Source organism: Nasonia vitripennis, chromosome 5 (genome assembly GCF_009193385.2).
Source record: "Nasonia vitripennis strain AsymCx chromosome 5, Nvit_psr_1.1, whole genome shotgun sequence".
NCBI classification, from domain to species: Eukaryota; Metazoa; Arthropoda; class Insecta; order Hymenoptera; family Pteromalidae; genus Nasonia; species Nasonia vitripennis.
In genome coordinates this window covers 21,629,163-21,650,539 of record NC_045761.1, presented here as the reverse complement: position 1 = coordinate 21,650,539, position 21,377 = coordinate 21,629,163, and the positions used below count along the sequence as shown (strand labels likewise).

At 38.9% G+C, this 21,377-nt stretch overlaps 1 protein-coding gene across 12 annotated transcripts; it reads right to left on the bottom strand.

Annotated features, from left to right (window-relative positions):
• Positions 1-143: 143 nt before the first annotated feature.
• LOC100124041 (oxysterol-binding protein-related protein 2) lies at positions 144-20,892 on the bottom strand. Of its 12 annotated transcripts, XM_032601025.1 has the most exons (11): positions 18,044-18,287; positions 17,409-17,513; positions 15,772-16,114; positions 13,746-13,820; positions 9,770-9,968; positions 8,668-8,777; positions 8,135-8,293; positions 6,993-7,193; positions 6,364-6,667; positions 5,892-6,112; positions 144-5,401 (listed from the first exon to the last, which is right to left on the bottom strand). In XM_032601025.1, exons 5-11 carry the CDS (start codon positions 9,884-9,886, stop codon positions 5,299-5,301), a joined length of 1,215 nt encoding a protein of 404 aa, XP_032456916.1. In that variant the 5' UTR covers positions 9,887-9,968; positions 13,746-13,820; positions 15,772-16,114; positions 17,409-17,513; positions 18,044-18,287; the 3' UTR covers positions 144-5,298. The 12 variants fall into 12 exon arrangements, with proteins under 12 accessions (XP_032456916.1, XP_008207479.1, XP_016841515.1 ...); XM_008209257.3 differs by lacking the exons at positions 13,746-13,820; positions 18,044-18,287 and adding an exon at positions 20,807-20,892; XM_016986026.3 differs by lacking the exon at positions 13,746-13,820.
• Between the last annotated feature and the right edge of the window lie 485 nt (positions 20,893-21,377).

Below are 21,377 nucleotides of genomic sequence, written 5' to 3'. Positions count from 1 at the left end.
AGAGTTCAAATAAATTAAATGATTCTTGTAAAATATTCTGTATTCTGGATAAATTTGAAAAATATATTGAAAAAAAGATGTTCATAGTCTAAAATAATAAATTTCCTTCGAAAAACAGTGTATGGCACAAAACAAGCCCAGCCTTCAGTTATCATTACTAACCATTTTTATTCCATGTTTTTTTATTGTTTCAAACTACACGCATTACAATAGGTAGTATGACTGCACCCCGTCGCTCTTACTAACAGCTCGTCAATAGCCAGAAAGTATAACTCGTATAATAATCCCTATAGGGTCAGGTGAACCCGAACACGCTATGCTTAGAAGATAGTAAAACTTTCAAAATGATAATCTACGCGCTTAAAATCGCCGCCGACAAAAATGCCCATGATTGTGTCAACTTCAACAGCTTCACATATGGTTAACAGATCCTCACGCCGTCCTTGATTTTGGACGCGTGTGTTATTAGTTTATTTTTTGAATCATATTCAAAACTTAACGAACGAAAGTAACGCGACTTTTTTGCATTACAAGCTACAGCTACGTTTACGCAGTTGTCTACTATAACTACTTTGACAATCAACGTACTCGCTAAAGATGTTGCTATATAAAAATGAACATCATGGAAAAAAGTGCGCGTCACACAATACGCCAGCTGCGAAATCAACGGATAAGCAAAATCGTTCGCGCACTCGCCTACGAGACAGATGTAAGCTGCAATAAACAATCTATAATAATCGCCAAAAAGTCAATTAATACACGCAGGAAGCGAGCGTCGCGAAACTTCCGTAAATCGATCGTTGATTCATACACACACGCGAGCCCTCGATTATCATTATGGTTATTATAATTACTGTTACATTTTTTTTGTCGGCCGAGAGGGTCGTGCTATTATGCCGATTTTGACGCTGAAGCTGGTGGTTTTTGCTCTTCTGCTACTATACATGGGCTAAAAGCTATTGAAACATTCGTGCGGCGAAACTACTAGCAGATGTTCGACATCTTTAACTCGGAGTGACGGTTTTACATTGCATTGTTTATTGTCTCTGAAATAGTTAATTAGATTGGAACACAGCTTTGTTGGATGTCTCAATAAGGATTGTAGTTAAAAAAAAAAAATTAAAAATAAATGAATTTGAAGAATTGGTGTTTTTGTGATACATATATTATGAGTTAACAATTTTTCTGAAAAGCCACTGCCACTCCGAGGTTAAATAAGCGAATGAGAAACTTTTAAAACTGCATGTGCGGTTCTTTTTTTGACTGACTTGTCGCTGCCATTCTCTCCTTAATTCAGTTCGTGCTCTTTTTATCATGTGCAGGTAATTTACGTATTTAGCTTCTACACTACGCATGGATATATAAATGCTCTTTTTTACATTAAAATAAACTGTGTGAATCACTTTGGCAATTGTATTTTTCATTACAGTGTGTTTATCATCTTTCTTAATACAGTTCTACATTCATAAAGGAAATCAATAGTCGCTTCCACTAAAAATCCAATATATTAGTTTCGATATTGCATAATCAGAGCTACATTTCCATTCAATTCAATGTCAAAATAGATCTTTGTATCTCTTGTATATAAGCGATGATTACAGCGTTTCATTAAAATACAGTGCAGAGGCAACGACAATATCGGCGAGCCCATCGATGATACAATTTTATTCTTTACTTCTAGCGTATCGGAAAGCTTTGAAGGTTCTCCTAACTAACTCTTGCTAAATACAGTTAAAATCTATATCAGCAGTTGCATATCTTCAAGAGTTGTCTCGATGTACATTCGTGTGATTTATTATAATATACTTCATAATTAGTTATTGTGTCTGTCGCGTTATGTTACACGATTATATGTACAGACGAACGCGCGCGCATTTTTAAGGTTGTGAAATGTGTTTTTTGCATGGCTTCCAGGACCTTCGGCTCTCTTTCTCTTGTGGTGTGTAATAAAAAATTGAGCGACGTAGAAAAATCGCTTGTATAGAAAGAAACCGAGGAGGAAATTGACAGTGACGTTGTTGCATTATACTTCGAACTTTTGACTTTTGATGGATATTTTTTCAGATTTTTCTTTTTTAGATAAAATTCGAACAGACCTTTTGTAAAGTTTACGGATTGTATTAGTTGCCGTATGTATTGATTATACGTGTATTGATATAGAGTATAGAATATTTATAAAACGAATTAAAATTAACAATAATAATATAGTTACGCTAGAAAAAGTCAACAAGTGCTTCATATATCGAAGATAAATTTGTCTTTTTTTTTTGTAAAAATCACAAACAGCAGTAGTTCGTTCGTAAAAGTCGCCGGAATTATAGAAAAGCCTTGAGAACATAAGAGTCGTGAACTATCGTTCTACATTTTTATACAAATTTTGTCAAAACTTGTGTTAAAACGATCAAATTACACGCGCGTGTTTTCTACACGACTTTTAGTTATTTTTTCAGACTTCAGATGGACGTTTTTAAAACCAAAAGAAACAAAAATTACACTAAGATACCACTAAGATACGCTAGGATATAGATATGAATCACTTACTGTAAAAATTCATTGATTTCTCATACGCATACGTTTTCGTAACTTGAGATCGCAAAGAAATTTCTTTCCGCTACAGCCACCCGGAGTTTGTATAAGTTGAGCGCACGTTTCGCAATTTTAGTTTTTTTGAAGAATACGATTGAATCCCTTATAGCTCAATAGTAAATAAGACTTATACAATTGAAAGGATTTACTTTCATCGCAAATTTTTTACTGTGTTTAGGAATCTTCATCGTATTTTCAAAATGTGAGATGTGTGTATCGAAGATTAATTTTTTTCAGTTCTCTGATATAAAAATAGCGTCGCTTGCTAAATTTGAAGAAAAATTTAATAGATGGATGCTGCATTTTGGCATTTGTTTGGTGCTTTTTTAATAGTCCTAAACAAACGTAGTAAAAAACGAATTTCTAATACATGGTCATTAAACTAGTTTAATTAATAATTTTTTTTAATACTTATATATTTTTTTTGTAAATGTGGTTGAGTATAATCTTGTATTGTTGTTGTAAAATGTGTTAACTACGTGACGAAGTCGACACATCTCAATACTTCTCACAGATATATAGGATTAAAAAACACAACTTACAAATAAATCGATAAATATCTAATATTAGTTTATTATTAATAATAAGGGTAATTGAAGACAAATGTTTTGACCTTGATGTATCAAACATTCCTGCATTGCATAAACATTCATGATTATATTCTTCAACGGACAGTATCTCATTCAAAGTATTTAGAAGTATCGATTTCAGGTGCTTGTTTGACGTATTATATACAGAGTCTGTTTTTATGTAGGTAAAGAAAATTCTTGATTTCCGCATCATGATACGATTCGGGATTTAAAGTCATCCAGTGTATAGTTTCGCGTATTTTGCATGTACAGAGACGTATACAGTGCCATTGGACTTTGGAAGAATATCCTTGAATTTTTCTTTTATTTATACCTGTAGCTCCAAGGCAATTTAGACAAGTCCACTTTTCGAATTTTTGAGAAAAGAAGCTTAAATGTCAAAATTATCTGCATGATGTAGTTAACTGTCACATTCTAAATGATAGACTTTTGTGTCGGTATGCCATGTACAAAATCTTGTATCTTCAGTACATTCCAGCTTTGAAGCAAACTTTTGAAGTTACAAAATCTAAAGTTTTCCAAAAAAAATTGACTCATCTCCTTTTGCCTTAGAGCCACAAGCATGTTTTATGTCGAGCAGCACTAATTCGCGTCACCATTTGAGATTTGGAAGACTATATGCTTGGTACACTAGTCCATGTTGTATAATACCCGTCAATAAAAAAATAGAGGTTCAATGATATACAGGTTTCGTTAAAATTAACCACACGTACATCATTTTTATTTCACAATTGCTCTCTGTGGTAATCTACATATCAAGAAATATTCTTCTGAACAATTAAAAAAAAAAAATAGTTGAGTCACTCGAACTGTGACACGAGTTTTTGAAGCTCGACATGATATACATTATAATTATAGCATAAGTCGTAGATCGATCTCGATAGACTCAGCAAATCGATCTTTACTCACATTTATTTATATTATATACAGACACATAATAGACAACGAATTTTTTTCCTAAAAGTTTTCCGCCATTCATCGGCGGCTTTGTTATATTTATTTATATACTCACATATACATGTTTATTTTTCTCTAAAACCCTAATATAATGGACAGGCGAGATCCAGACGCAGAGTTTGCTTTTTACCTGCTGTATTTTTGTATACCTTAATTATTTGGAAGATTATAACGATTACACGTGTGTGAGTAGGTGAAAACTATCCGATATAATAGCCTGCGCTGTGAGAGGATTTTGTGAGTAAGAGAAGCAAAGGGTCGTTTGGCAGCTTCGCGCGCAAAATATAAAAATCATGCATCCGATCGTTTTGCAGTTCAAGATTCCCTACATCTTATATTTCGTCTGATGATCTATTGGCACAGACTTGGTAAGATTTCGATAGTTTCGTACGCTTGTCAGCTGATTGTTGATGCAAATTTTGAAAAAGAAGCTAAACCGCAGCAAAGTAATCATCGGAACTTGGCATACACATCTCGGGGACGAAGAGTACAACGCACTTGAGCTTCATGAACGCGGACTGTAGCTGCTATAACATCGTGAATATATATTGTATGATAGATAAAATGCTCTCAACACGTCATTGACTATGCGTAGATCTTTGTTTTTTTGGCAATCTGCCGAGCAAGAGTATAGAATCGCAAGCCGTCCGCGCATCGCACACTGATATAAGTGTACCTGTTGACGTCGCAGTCGGCAGCTCTCGTCACCTCCAGAAGTATGGATAAATATTTTTTCCCTGCCTGCCATTTACCATCTGTTTTGATATCCCTTGCCTGTTTCATAAAACACATTGGGTTCATACCGTCTTATAATCACTCTTGTACCCGCCCTCCTAAGAAACTGATCTACACTGTCCTCTCCGATCCAAAGAATCATCTAACGTCCTCTGCATCGAGAGAAAAAAACGTTCACCGTATGTCAGATTCGTCGTCACGTACATAGCAACTACGTGTCTGCAGCTCGTCGTCGTCTCTGCCTTGTTTTCCAGGTACTATTAGTAAACGTTCGAGCTTCGCTTTCTCGAACCACCTCGTCTCGGGAAGGTCGCGCGACAATGTGGTCTGTCGACGCTTTGTTTCATTGCGCTGGCTTGCATCAGGCGCGCCGCTAGGGATCACTTCCGGTTTTGCTTCTCCGCGATAAGGGAGCCTCTCCAAGGACTGATTAGAAGATGTCCTCGACCTCGCCGTAGTTGCGGTCCCAGTAGCCGCCCTGGTAGAGCCAGTCCTCGAGTCCTGTGTAGCTGTTAACGCCTTTGGTGAACCATCTGTAAGATTTGTTGTTTAAACGTACATTTTTCAGCGAGTTGATTTACCTGGTATAGAATAAGGTTATCGATTTTTTCACTGACTGCTGATTCGAAAATAACAGTATCTTTCCGATAAACTCTGTCTAATTTTATACGTATACATTTTTAATAAACAGCTTTCAATCATTTTTGTGGCTTGTTTGCACATTGTAATATCGGCGAAGAATATCTGATAATGAACAATATCATACAATAGATCCCCCTCGAGCTTTATATTAATTTTGTATTAATCAATATTTTAACGCCATGCTCGCCACGTCGAGTTATAAATACCACGAATGGAAATATACTTCCACTGAGCATAATTAAAATAAAACTGCGCGCCTATTATTATTTTAAAAAACGCTCAGGTTTTTATTCTGAATATTTTCGTAACGGTAATCTATTAATACTATCATACTTTTACGATCAAACTAAGTTTAAAATGATAAAATAGTTCCATATTTACCTCGGAGCCCACTCGGCCGAATTTTTCTTGTGCTTCCGCATCTTACGATTATCCCTCTGCTTCTCCTCTAACCTGGTCTTCTCGGCCGCTGCGCCGTCCTGGTCTCCGCTCTCCAGTTTCCTTATATCCGGCCTCAGTCGCGAATCCGTTGGGCACATATTTTCTCGGATTCCCGGCTCCATCTCGTTCAGCGCCATTGCAAAGCCGGTGAATTGATAGTACTGGAAGCAAAAAAAAAATTAATAATTCAGTTCGGGCAACTCTTAATTATCACGGCACGTCAGCTATTTTCATTACTTCGTCGCGTTTAAACTTCTAATGAGATTACGCGGTACACCGTCAAAATATTAAAGTCCATCAAAATTACTAACATAGTACGCTGTTAGAGCATTGTTCCATCGTTTCGCGATAATTAACAATGATGGCACAAACAACCCAATCAAAATTGTAATTTATCAGATTAGAAACTCACATCGGCGCTATTGGCCGGCCTGGGCGTGACCTCCCAAAGCTGCGTAGAGCCAGGAATGTCATCGATGGTAAGACCCTCGGTATCGGGATCGTTTCCCGGCTCGTCTATCGCGTCCTGGTGAGACGGCTTGAAAGCGCCGACCTTGAGACTATGCAACTTGGCCAGTACCTTCTTGTGACCGGGGCTATTCTGCGGACTCTTGGCCTCGCGTTTTATCCTCTCGATAGCCTCCTCGTACAACGTGGCCTCGCACGTCCTTAAACGTTCCGTCCACTTGCCATACATGTACGCTAGTCTCTTGCGGCTGTGGACACGGTTTTCTTTTTTAAATTAGTTCGAAAGGATTCTCGGAGGTATTCGTTAAAGCTCGACCGAGTATGCTCGACTTTAGTCAGACGCCAGCTGTATTAGGTAAACAAAGTAGCCAAGGCCACGAAAAGAAGAAAATCAAGGCCTTCTCTCGCGTGTCTTCCCGCCGTTACCGGGAGTTTCTCCATTAAAAAAGTTTCGCGCGCAAGCTCCTCTGGCGCGGAAATTCAAGACATTTTTTAATCTCAAACTGTTAATGACTCGACTTCTACCTTTACGCTAAAATAATAAAAAAAAAGGTTAATAATAACGAAACTCACTCCTGATCGACGATGAAACCTTCGACCCTGTGCAGATCCTTGTTGTTCCATCCGGCGCTCTTAAAGGACAATTCCGCTTTGAGATTAGCCCCGCCGTGTTGCTTGATCTCCAGAACTCCGAGCTGCTCCATCCAGATCTGACCGACGAGAACGTTGTGGAGGATGCAGTTGACGTTCTGCCAAGTGTACGCCTCCTTCCACCTTCGAAGCAAACAACGACCCGAAGAGGTATAGTACGATCCCCATACGCTGCCTGGTTGTGTACACGAGCTTTTATTCTCTCTTTCTCTGTCCCGAGAGAGAATTCTCCGAGCTTTTTTCCGTGTCGCTGCAGTAGCCGAGCTCGTTTAAACTTTCCGGATATAGAGGGTTTTAAATTTTCTCCACCTCTAATTAGGGGATATCGGAGTGGCTTCTTCGTGATTACGCCGTTAGCGTAGTTTTCTTGCGCGCTTGTTTTGATTTGTTTTCACATTAATTATCGTCGCGTATCGCTGTAACTATCGGTGAACTGTGATTTTTGTATCTGCATTTGAATGTCGTAGTGTGAGTTTGCGTAACCACGAGAATACACTTGTGAACTTTGTAAGGCTGTTATTGTGCAGCAAGTTTGCAACGGCGCCTTGGGTAATACGTCTCCTTGTGACAAGTATTCTACTTCGAGGTACAAAACTATTTCAGTAGACTCGAAGGCTGAGATGAATGACAAACTGAATGATAAAGCAATAAATCATGCGAATTGTGGTGATGCCATTATTGAATTTAGAACCGCGTTTATATGTTGTACTTTTTTTAAAGAGAAATGTACGATAAGTTGAAGAGCTTGTTATTGGAGATTTATTTATTCAAATTCAGCGCACATAACGCGATTATTCGCTAACAGTCGAAGCAAGAAAAGTCCATCATAAAGAGGCACTACACAAGTCAATAAACCTCTTCTCTCATATAACGAGTTCTCGGTTCTACTTCCAATACCACTTACACTTATCAAAGGGATATCCATCGCACCGTAATACGAGAAAAAAGAACGCCGACGAAAAGAAAAAAGAAGCGAAGCTAATATGCCACATAAGAATAAACGCGAAAGAGAATGAGGTGCGGCACGTGCGCGCAGCGTAGAGACTTCGGAAATCGTTACTCACTTTGGCAACTCGACCGTGACCATCCCCTTAGGATGAATTTCTATCGACTTGCCCCAGAACTTGAGCTTAGGGTGTATGCTGCCATGGAAGACGAAATCCTCGCTGTCGGCGTGGAATGCCGAAACTGGCGGATGATGCGATACTTGCTCGCAGATTATGCTGGATTGCAGACAAAAATTAATCAATAATAAAGTCATTATCAATTTTCCCCGACGACATCACGGCTTTACACAGACGCGTCAAAAAGCGCGTTAACGCCGATGAGTAATTAGAACGCGTCAAAGTCGTCGCGTCATTAATCGCGTGATAGTGTAATAATAAAGCGTGTGTGTACAAGGCGTTAAGCTTGAAATTACGCTGTGTAATAAACACAGCTTATATCCGGTAATTCCGACACTAACTTTCTAAAATTATGCATTATTCATATAGAACGACGGCGACGAACATGTTCGCCTCGCGACGAGTAGTTTTTCGAAAAATGACGAGAGTGACACTTGCACATAATATAACGATGTGTGTAAGAGTGTACTTACCGAAAGTCGTCGCGTTGCAGTTCGTAGGTCTCGCCGAGTAATGGATTGAAGGGTTTTCCTAGACGCTCCCAATTGGAGGCCAAGGCGCTTACGGCGAACGCCGAGACGTACTGCGAAAAGTGCATCTTGCTTTAATTTCCATGTATAAATTATATTCGTAGAAGCTGCGCCTGGCGCGTATTATTGTCCCATTATAAATTCATGAAATACACGTTGTCCTTTCGCTTTCTAATTGAATTCGTCGGAAGATTTTAGCAAACGGTTCTCCGTAGCAATTTTCTCGACGAAATGGAAAAAGGCACCGTGAGATCCTCAATTTCGAAAAAGCAAAATACCGTGTGGGGCAATAAATAAAAAGAAGCCTCGCATGTCTCCGGTTCGCGAGGAAATCTTATCTCTCGCGCGGAACGGTACAAAAGCGTCACCTTATGCGACGCCGCTGAAGCTACATCGCACCGTCACATTTATCCCTTATCGCGCCAGGAAGCGCAGCCCTGCGTACGTATAGGTGCTATATTCGCTACACGCGCACGCGATCCTCGTGAAAGTGCTCTTTATTCAATTTTTATTTCGAATCTAATTCTTCGAAAGGATTGAAAAGGGGAAGGATTATTTTTGTTTCGGCGTGGGATGAAATAGAGCTTTTCTGTTTTTTGAATTTCTCGTTCGCGACGTAGAAGCTTTGTTAATTTACAAAGTGAAAACGATGTTTACCGAAACTTGTGTAAATAACGTTTATAAGTGTTTATCTTCATTTGAACACATGCTTAATGCCACATCCCGACACATCTGCAATTCCCTTTTATAGAATAAATAAACGCGCAGCGAGTAGACTTTATGAGATATGCTCTGCTGGAGAAACATGCTCCGTTTTGCCGAGCAATTTAATATCCCGTAGTACCTTCAGTCGTACATCCACAGTTTCTTCGAGCACATTTCGAAAAACGCCGCATAAGTAAAATTAATCAATATGTCGACAGAATATAAAAACTCAAACAAAGTGTCGCTCAATTTATCGAGCTGAAAGTGTCTCGAGGTCACCAGTGCACACATGACTGGCAAAATCGAGTCCGATACACGTTAGGCATATGGTTAAACTCACTTGTAATCGAGCCACGGGATTCGATTCGAGCGACGCCTGCTTGAGGAGCTTCGCATACTCCATGTACTCGGCGACGCGCTGAAGGAAGGACAACGGCTCGTTGAAGATTACCGGCATCGTGATTTTGCTCAGGTCTTTGCCCAGAGACAGTACCGAGCAGAGGTTCACCTCCGAGTGTCCGGGTGCTGGTAGCGACGTTCTGTGGATGGATCGAGTCGTTTTTATCGATGGTTTAAAAATTGATGCTTTTTTTCATAATCTGATTATTATATAGAAGATATCGAATGTGGAGAAGTGTCGTGGGTGGAATATTTAAGTTGAGGCATGCCTTGTTTTTGCGTAGTGTTTCTATCGTCGTTTTTGATTCTAGAGAGAACTGTAGACAATATCGATAGTTACTCGTGAGAAAGTTGAGTTTATTTGAGTCATTAAATCGTTAAAGTTTAATTGCATGCTGCCAAAAGACCTGATTTAGAAAACTGTATCATAGTGATAAACCAAAAGATAGAACAGTATATAATGGATTTTAAATTGTTGATAAATTGAAAAAAGTGTTTTTGTAGAATCTACATGCGTGTATTCAAAATGTTTCATGCAATAGGGAAAAAAGAAGAGTAGAAATAGAAAAGGTATTCATTCTCGTCTTATATAATGTAGAGTGAAAAAGTTGCAGTTTATTTTTATCGTCTGTATAGTTTCAATTTGTGCATGTACAATATATTTGAATAAATATAGATCGTAAATTTGTAACATTGCATAAATCATTAATGCTTTTATGTACACAACGCTATTTTGCCGTTCTTTCAACTAATAAATGCAGCATAAATGTAATCGCTTATAAACTTTATGACGTAATATTAAGACCCATCTATTTTGCCTCTGCGCTATACGCATCTGCATCATCATCAGCGACACGTGCCATCTCAAAACTGTGAGAACGACGTGCGCCAACATGCAGCGCGTCACAATATTGAATAAAAAGAAAAAACAACAATCTTAAAGATCGAAAATAGTCTCTTCGCGTTAATTATTGATTCGGAAATTGAGTAAACACCCTTGCGCTCAAAGAACTCGCTGAGCTCACTTATACGAGTTGATGAATTATTGATCACTCGAGATGCCGTGCCTAAGTGTGAAGTTTTCTAGTCAAAAGCTTGAGGTTAAGAGCTTAATACTCGATAATATCCCTCTGCAAACGGCAGCTGCACATTTGAATATTATAATACAGAAAAATTGACTAATCATACAGTATCAGCCCAATATATAATGACCAAGAAATAAGAGATTTTACTAAAATTTTGATTCGAAATTACCCAAAAGTATACGAATACTCAACATCTCATTTCAATATGCATGAACTCTCACTTTATTCGAAGGTTGAATAGGCGAGGAAAATTTCGCGCAGCTCTCGAATAGTATAATCATAAAATATTTAATAAAACTAGGAATGAAGGCGCGCTTCGCGCGCTCCTTATTCTATCTATGTCTAATAACCCTGGTAGAAAAAACAACATAAGTTTTGGGTACACTAATTTCTGCTAATATTTTTACCATATTACCTACCATATGTTACCATATTCTGTAATACTTTTAATATAAATATATTAACAACGCCCAAAGTCGTTGTCGTTAAGGTCTGAGAAGTGTATTTGAAGAAAAGTTCAGTAGAAGAGTCAGTGAGTATAAGCCTATTATTACAACCCTATTCATTTGCATTGTAAAAAAGCTAGGCAATTGAAATTTTACACAGATACTTGATATGCTACCTATAAAAACATGTAATCCAGATGATTTTAATTTAACTGTTTTCATTCATATTTTTACATTGAGGCCCATGTGAATTTTTTAATTTGGCGGGTCACATTTTGCTTATAGGCAATTACGCAGTAAATACTATCTCTAGCACATTGTATTTTTGGTTTTCAGTGTATTTTTACATGAAGAAAGTGATAAATATTTTGCCTTTCTTGTCAAGACATTAATAAGAATTTTAACTCTTAACAGTCGTGAGAGATTTTGAGATCGATGCCTATTTCTCTATTTTTGCATTTGCTCTCATTCGAAAACTAACGGGTCTAGAGAGCGCATATTTTACATATAGATTTATTTTGTGTCAATGAAACAATATACAAAGTTCAATTAACCTTAACTGAAATACTTTTTATTTCGATTCCGACACTGATGTGAATAACTTATACGACTAAATAATTATCATGGGTGTTGAAGTCGAAATCAAAAGTATTTCAGTTAAGGTCAATTCAACTTTAAATATTTTCACAACCAAAACAGAAATATATATGCAAAAAATGAGCTCTCTAGAAATTAGTTTTTAAATGAGAGCAAATGCAATGCAATGGAAAAATCTCAAAATCTCTCACAACTATTAAAAGTAAATATTCTCATTAATGCCTTAACAAAAAAGCCAAAATATTTATCATTTTCTCCAGGTAAAAATACACTGGAAACCGGAAATACAATGTGCTAGAGATAGTAGTTACTGCGTGACTGTCTATAAGCAAAATGTGAGCCGCTAAATTAAAAAATTCACATTGCCGTTGGTGTGAAAATATGAATGAAAACAGTTCAATTATCTAGATTACATATTTTAAAATTTAAAGGGCATTGTAGTGATAAACTCAAATTCACTGACTCGGATACTGAACTTTTCTTTAAATTCACTTCTTAAACCTCACCGTGGGCGACTTTGGGCACGGAGACACAATATATCTTTATACTTTTTATTCTTTTAATTGCACTTCTCACTTATATTTAAAAAAAAACTAAATAACATACACACACATACACACACACACACATTATTACCTACTTCAAATAGGGTTAGGGTGACACTTTTCAATGCACATGTTTCAATACTACACTTTTGGTAATGATTAATTTATCAAGATTTCTTGTTGGTAATATTGCATATATTTTTTTCTGAATCCGCTATTCAGATTTCATACTATTTAACCTCATTTCATTTTATTTTAAACGCCTGAAAAATTTCTACCAGGGTTATGACTGTTATGAGGGTTATGAATTTAAAGCGTGCGGGTTCTCATCTGTTACCTAGGCAACCGACCATAGCAACCAATCAGAATCACGTATTAAAGGCTTCACAACCAAGTCCATCATTTTTTTAAGAGAGGAAAACACTGATGTGCTTCAAAACGCGCACACTATCACTCCACTCGAATATTCCAATAAGCTCTCACATGATCTGATTGAAAGATTCGAAGAAGCCTTATAGAAGGAAATAAATATCAAATATCCTTCTTAAGCCCCGCAATTTGAGTCACCGGCATTTTCCGCTATCAGAAAGTGGTTGACACAGCAGCTCGCAAAATTGAAACTACTCGCGTCGCGGCAACGTGTCAGCCTCGATCGATACCGTCCGTCGAGATGAAAGCAAAAAAGAGATACATATACACGTATTTGGATACAAAGGAGAACCGCATTCGATCGACAAATCTTCGAGAAGCAATTTCACCGAATTCCCGGAACTCGACAGGCTATATACAGACTGCGTAAACCTTTTCCTGCGATGTGGATGTAGTTAACGAAGCGCATTATACCGTTTAATATCCAAGCAGCCGAGTCAGAATGGAAATCCGATCAATCAAAACGGAAATTTCTGTCTGAAGCAGACGTCGACCATGGCTCTGATGCCTGCAGTGTCGGGGCCATTGGAAACTGTCGATTCGAAGGAGAGCTTTTAATTAAAAGTGACTTCGTTGTGTGAATGATTTTTTTTTAAATAATTTTGGATTTCTTCTTAACGATTCAACTATCTAAACTAGATGAAAGATTCTTCAATTGATTGATAACACTATTATGGTAAAAACTTTTCAAATTTGACGTGCACATAATGCTGTAATAAAATCAAAATAATTATGTATAACGTCATCCCATTTTCATATGCATTCTAAGTTTTTGAAAGCCAAAATAGTCAATTCTGAAGGAATTAAAAACAAACCTTTATAACGAGCGTCGGCCGATAAAATCATATCTCTCTTCGATAAAATAAATCTTCCATCGAGTAACAATGCTTCTGTTAAAAGAAACGACTTAAAAAAAAACTTCATATAGTTACAAGAGCGATGAATGTTCAGAAAAGCAACAAACGTACAACTACGCTTTAGAATTTCAAAGTTTCGCCGTATTAAATTTATAGCTTAAACTTTCGAATGTCTCGTTGTATATTTTAATCTTGCGCTTATTTATAGAAGAAATAAATGAAAACTTTCTGATATACACGTGTAAGAAAGAAAGATCTTAAAACTTTTATATATATATATATATATATATATATATATATATATATATTGGATCGATATAACATCTCGTTGCCGCTGGAAGAAAGCAACAATGCTTTTATCGCGTAATAAAATAAGCTTCGAACAATTTTCTAAAAGGAAATCCAATTCAGCTTTGTTCAAAATATATATAGTTAATACATGGGTTGTTCGGAACACTTTTTTGAAAGCTTCTTGTAACAGCGATATAGTCGAAGGACTTGTTAAAAAAACATTTGGTAGTTCCGTTTTTATATATACTTTAACATAAAGCTACTTAATTTTACAACGTTAATAGTCATATTTCTCTACAAACACATAAACTTATTAGTATGACGAGGTAATTGTAAAGGTACACAATGGATAAGTAGATGCTATTATGCTACACAGATACTCAATGCTAATGTCAAGCTGATGTTGATAATGAATTTCTCTCGTTGATGTACATGTATTCTGCGATAGTAAGTATACGATGTATGTACATGTAGTATCGTCGTTTGGATAGATACAGTAGTAGATGGGAATTGGAAGTGTTTAAGGCATCCCTTTCACGACACACTCTCTTCTACTTTTCAACGCTCGTCGATACGGACTTCTATTTTTACGACTAGAGTAAATGCCTCCGAAGCGAATTACTTTTATACCGTCACACACATAGGTACTCTAATTGATTGACGGCCAAATCCTCTACAACAAAACACCTTCTCTATACCTCATCGAGTAAATTCAATGTTCAGCCGTAACGAGTTAATCAGTGCCGTATACGAAAAAATTTTCCCCGACCACCGCAACGAGTTTACCCTCCCGGGATCGCGTTACTTTATAATTTCCAGCGTCGAGCCTTTATGACTCGCTAACGGCGTTACACGCAGCCAATTGAAGTTATCGCGCACTAAAAACACACTACGCGGAGCTCATTCTGTAACGGGCTTTTTTTACGTCGCCGAAACGATCGGGCAGATTTGCGTCCGCTCAATTACACTGGGACAGCAGCTTCTTTATCTGATTTCCCTGACACGCTGTGAGGGCATGATTGAGTTTCTTTCTTATTCCAGTGCTGCTGCCCTTGTTACGCAAAATTCGGCGCACTTGTCACGATATCGTCGAGCGAGCTTTGCTGTGTGTTGCGTAAAACAATGTGGATGGCATATTCACAAAAGTTGCACAAACTTCGAGCGGAATGTACTGAATGAAAGCTGTACCGCTTCCCTCCCCCTGAACACGCATATCACTCGACACATCCCACGCAGACACGAGCATTATCTAAAACTCGTCGCGACATCTCCATCGCAGTCTCCCGTAACTGATACGCGACGACGACGACGACGACGAGAGCACAGGTAAGGCCATCGGTAGGCAACTGAAGCAGCAGCAGCCGACGACGCAAAATAAAATAGCTCAGCGCCAGCAGAAGCTACCCTTGGCCAGTGGAAATCCGATTTCGCGGGGGCGAGAGAGCGAGCGAACGAGAGAGGGGGGCGCGGCACACACGGGACAAAATAAAAGCTTTCGCATAGTCAATCGTGAGAGAGAAAGCCAGGTGGGCAGGCAGATAGATCGAGTGGAAAGGGTTGAAAGAGAGAGGTATACATGTATATAGCGTGTAGAAGCGAGCGATAGAGAGAGAGAGAGAGAGAGACAGACAGAGAGAGAGAGAGAGATAGAGAGAGAGAGAGAGAGAGAGAGAGAGAGGAAGAAGCAACGAACCTGTAACGAGTGTCGCTGGCCATCTCACTGGCCATCGTAGGTGGCCCTGTGCTGGTGCTCGTGTCGTGCTATCGAGCGGCCGACGTGATGCTACTATGCTCCGATGCGTGTTGCTCTCCGGCGCACCCCACGACTGCGGAGAGGAGAGAGAAGGAGCTGAAGCTGTTCAGCGATGGCGCTGCTGAGCTGGTGGCTCTATACCACTACTGCGCCGTCGCCGACGATGACACGGACACGCTTACACACAGCTGCAACACAGTGGATCCAGAACTTGCAGAGAGCTTTTGTACATACACCGATGCTGTCTGGGGATACGCGATGCCTGATGCTGCGGCTACGAAGCCTGAAAGATGTAGAGATAACTGCGTTGGTTTTTTTTTATTGTTGTGTTGATGCAAACGGTTTTTTATATGAATAATGGTAAAGCTCGATTCGTTTGATTGACGTAGAGAAGGGCAGCTCGCAATAACGCAACGTGCTTTGGGGAGAAAGGCCGATCATTACTTGCGTTAATGAAGCGGCAAAAGTGATTAGGTAAGCCTTTGGCTGTTGTAGACGAACGTCGAATACGCGTGAACTGCAGAAAGCTGAGTTTAATTTGAGTAAATTGAGGCGAATAGATGTGAACGCGTTAACAATTCTTTGCAATATTGAAAACTGTGCTCGTGAACGAACTGGTCAATATTGATGCGAACAATCGACCCCTATTAGGAGCTACCCGTAACACCCGCATTCGTTGTGCCGCAGTATAATTGTATTAAAAACTTTGAGCTTTCAGTAAACTATGCAAACGAAAGAAAAAGTTGACTCGATTCACGATTCTATTTCTCTTCCGCTCGATCACATACCGTCTACATTTATTCGATGGAATTATTTCAATTAATTAACGCCTTATTCGATCATCTCCAACTATTCACGGCAACGAATCGCTGGAATAACTCCGCTTATTATCTCGGAATATTCCGACAGTATACGTTACGAGATATTCGACGTCAGGCATTCGTGATAATTCCGTTTGCTCATAGGAACAAACTAAACGATGAAATTCGAAATAAACAATTTTAACATTCCTGCGTGCATAAAGTTATGCCCAGATTCAATTCTATTTCATAACACGACCACACTGTCCGTCGTAAAAAAAAATATAGCAGCAGCAAAAAAATTCTCTCTTCCGGAACAAGCGAAGCGACCGCAGCTGAAATTCGAAACCTAATAGGCCTATAATACAGCAGTACGCGATATCACGATCCTATCCCGAAAGGATCCTATGTATGCGGCCAAATTTATGTTTCGTACGTGACGCTGTATACAGAGGCTTTATGGCGCTGGAAAATTAACAAATCCTGTATGTAGGATGTGGCATCGCGTTTCGGGCTCTTGTAACATCGTGGACGTGAACGGATTTTTATTTCACGCTATTTTCTTTGTCTTCGATCCTTTAAATTCCACCCACTGCGTTTTTTCAAATAAAAAGTTTCGGTCATAACTGGTAAAGAAGTTGAAGTAAAGCAGATTCAATAAAATAACCCCACAGCGTATCGGAAAAGCACCCAACCAAAAGCTCACACGCATATTCCGGCCGGTCAATAATCGAGCAAATACTCGCTGGAAGCTTTCTCTCTCTCTCTCTCTCTCACCTTGTGTGCCGTTGGTTTCGATCCCGAGAGCGCGAATTTCCCCGCGCACGGCTTTGACCTCGAAATCGAAGACTGCACTGCTACTCTACGGCCTTGGCTGCTTACCTGTCGAGCAGCAGATCGAGCGGTTTAGTAGGGGTTGATTTTTGTTTTTGGCTTTTTTTTGCTAAGGTTGAGGCATACCAGAGGGATTGATTCTATTGTCGAAGGGATCAATGATTCGTTAATTTAGTTTTCCATGTAGGAGACGGGTGGAATAGCGCGGAATGAGGTTTGTGTTTACTTTTGGATAATTAGCGGGCTAATTTATGCCTGGTTCTTACTTCAAATCGAGTGAGTTTTGTTAGTTTGTGAAATTCTTGTTCTACTTACGAGTCTTTTGAAAGAAACTTATGGTTGATTTCGTTTAAAATTGAATTCAGTGTATAAAAATGTTTATTTTTCATTAAAATTGTGGAGTATAAACGTGAACATATTTCGCGCGAGGGTTAGCTCGATCGACCAGTCGCGGGAAAAACGTTCGCTGTGTATGACAAGTAGTAAAATGTGAAACTGGTCAGCCGCACGGAAAATTGCGCTCTTTCTTTGAGCTGCTTCATATTTTCCAATGCACACTTCAACCTCGGTATTTATACCTTCAAAAATTCGCCGATAAATCCTCGAAGTAATACATCAAATCACTCCGCGAACCGCACGTAAACAAAGAATTCCACTCCGTATGAAAGTCAGCGCAAAGAAAATCTCTTCCAGAGATGTCCACCCTCCTATTCACTCCTCGCAATTATCATACACATCCATCCGTATGAGAATGAGCATCAGTACAGCAGCACCAGAACAATAACAGCAGCAGCCGCTTCCGCGTCGCGATCAGCTGGGGCTGAACTGAGACGCCCCCGCAAACATACCGACGAGCGCCGCCGCCGCCTTGGCCCCGAGAATTCTCCCGTCAATAAATTCGAGCATGGCCGTTGCCGCTCGTGTATAAGCTGTCGTACAATGCGAGCGTGGAACGAAAGCTTGTATTTCTCCTCGAGACCTTCGCCCTTATCAGTCATTGGAGGGATGGGATTCTTTTTTTTTCGATCTTATGTTATTGTTGCGTTTACTTTGGTCGACGACTGTTTGTTGGATGATTTGTCATCGAGCTTGGTGTATTATGCTTGAGAGAGTTGAAATTTGGTGGTTTTAAGGAGAGGGAAAACTCATTGATCAGGCACTCGTTCGTTAGCTGATGATGCCAAGTGCGAGGATGTACAACATTTAACCACGTGTTCATAGCAGTTTTAAACTTTTTTTCGAATATACGCGTAATTACGCAGAGCCGTGACTTATTATTTTATTCAGATTAGATGTACGAGTGAAATCTGAGTCATTAGCCAGGAACTCTAGATTAATTTGCATAAAAGCGTGATAAAACTTTTTCTTTTATCTTAATTTTTCTCGTGCCAAGGGGTATAATTTAAAATCTCGCGGTAGGAGACTATACTTCTTTACTCTTAAAACTTATGGGACTGACTTACAAGAAGGTCGTCTCCAGTCCAACTTACGATCGGGTGTAAATTGTAATCCCCAAGGGAATTCACGCTCGAAAACTTATTTGCCCGCCTTTACGAGTGCAGTCGCGCGTTTATTTAAACAAAAATTTACTTCGAAGTGACTTTATCAAAACAGCAGTATATAACTACGCGAACAATTTCAAAGCTACGCAATTCGTATAATTAAATGCGGTTCCACAAATTATAAACTCGTTTCTTTGGAAAAGAGAAACGCGAGAGATGCAACTCACCCGAAACGCAAAAAGTTGGAGCTAGATTAAAAAGGAAAGGACGCGAGAGTTGACTCCGAAATAAAAAAAAATCGCCACGAGAGAAACACCGGTTCTTTGAAAGCTGTGCGTGTGCATGAATCCGAGGGATCAGAGCCGCCGTCACGCAGGAAATTTGAATAAAGCGCCGGATCGACCGTATGCGGACTATATACTTTTATATCGGAAAAAAGATTCCGAACACAACGAGCTGGATTTTTTCCCCGACTCTTTCGTCAAAGAGTCCTTTGTCGGAGATATTTTTTCGGAGATAAACTTGTTGCTAGGCCGCGGTTGATTCGATTTTTGCTCGACGCTTCGCTGATTTCGTCTTTTTAGTTTTTAACGAAAAGTGTGTAATGCAATTTGTAGAAGAAAATTCTTTGACTCGTTACTGGTGAACGAAACGTTGCGGTAGATATTACACAAGTCGTACACTCAATAGACACAGTGAGCATGTATAGCTATAGGTGATCGTTTCATTATTGAGACGATAAATATAACTGGATGTGAGAAGTCGATCGATGGCGAACTTGACACATTAATTTTCAAGCTACTTTCTCCCGGGAAAATTCACGTGGTGTAGCAAAAATAGAGTATCTTTGCGAAAATAAGATCTTCTTTATTATATGGTGTGAATGAAATTCATTTACTGTAATTGTAACTCGATGTTACTTTGTACATAGTAATGTTGAACGTACGTAAAGATTCAATTAGCGAAACTGATTGAAGTAAAAATTTTCGAATATAATTATAAATCCAATTTCCGTTCGATTAATTTCAAGCTCGCGCCAAATTGGAACCGGCGTCGTTTCTCATACTATAAAGCTTATTGACCCAGTTTTCCATTCAGTAAAAAGCCTTGTTTTCGTTCAACTTAGTGCGAGACTCGGCCACTTTAAGATCGATACCTTGATACAAAGTTAATTCTTATATAAGGCACTGATTTAACGACGCGATTTTCTATGCTACCCGCGCACGTTTTATCCTCTGCCTTATTAAATTTCACAATAAAATTTTTATACCATGTCGTTTCTTTTTACATGACAAATTCAAGATAAAATGGCTAAAGGAATCTTTCAGACGTACTTCCACCTACGACGTACAAGTCCATTCGACATAATTACGGAAATCCCTCAATGAAGCACAATAACGATGGCAAAATAAAGCTCATTTCCAAGAAACGTCATTTTAGAACAAAAGTCGATCAAGAGGCTATAAGGAGCTTTAGAAAAAGCTTCTATATATCCATAGAAAATTCGCCGCAAACACCGAGAGAGAAAAAAATCTGCCCCGCAACGACACCCGAAAACAAATTAATAAGAGAGAGATTCCCCCTACTCTGTGTATAAGAGCCTTATAGACGTCAAAAGAACCCGAGAAAATCCGTCTCCCAGCGACATCTCGATTGTTTTTTTTTCTCCCTCCGGCATTCAAATCCCACCTTCCACTCATATAAAACGAATCAATAAGAGACGCGCAAGCACGTTTTTCTCTCACTCTCTCTTCCGCTCGATTCGTTTTTATCGTTCCTTCGCACACACGCAGATCACGTCATCGCCTATACAGTCGGTTTAGGTATTACTATACGTACGACGCAATGAAATTCGTGTAGGATATTTCTTTTTTTCCCTTGCGGCGGCTGAGAAATGAACAGCCAGACGAAGGAGGACGAGAGGGATGGCTTGGAGAAGGAAGATATTCACAGGAGCGAGGCTTCAATCCATCCAAGTTACACTACTGGATTTCTCACGTTTCCCTAGTAACGATGGCTGATATTCTTTTTTATTGAACTCCGATAAATGTTTCCTTATTGCTTTGGTTTCCTGTTTTTTACTTTACTTGCTCTGAGGGTAGATAATGTAGGCTGCTTATCGCGCTTTGTGTTAAATTTTGCGAGAGATAGAACGTTTGGTTACAATTATTTATCTATGAAAAAATTCAATTTGGATCGGCATTTTATTCTGAGAATGAACGCGGAGATATAAGAAAATTCTCCGAAAATAAACGAAGTGCGTCCTAATGTTCTTAGTCGATTGACGTTAACTTCGTTAGGATTTCCGAAAAGCGACGCGGAGCGAGTCCAAGTCTTCTTCGTTATTTGAAATTTAAAAAGTTTAAAATTATACAATGAAACGCACTTTCAAAAACATTTTTAAAATTTT

Bases quoted from the DNA above. Each gene is read 5' to 3' on its own strand.
- LOC100124041 (XM_031930939.2), bottom strand. From the start codon at position 15,305: ATGTGTCGAGTGATATGCGTGTTCAGGGGGAGGGAAGCGGTACAGCTT. The intron at 8,778-9,769 runs GTGAGTTTAACC...CACTTTTCGCAG, and splicing joins ATCCCGTGGCTCGATTACAA to TACGTCTCGGCGTTCGCCGT. The intron at 6,113-6,363 runs GTGAGTTTCTAA...TTTTGCTTCCAG, and splicing joins GGCCGGCCAATAGCGCCGAT to TACTATCAATTCACCGGCTT.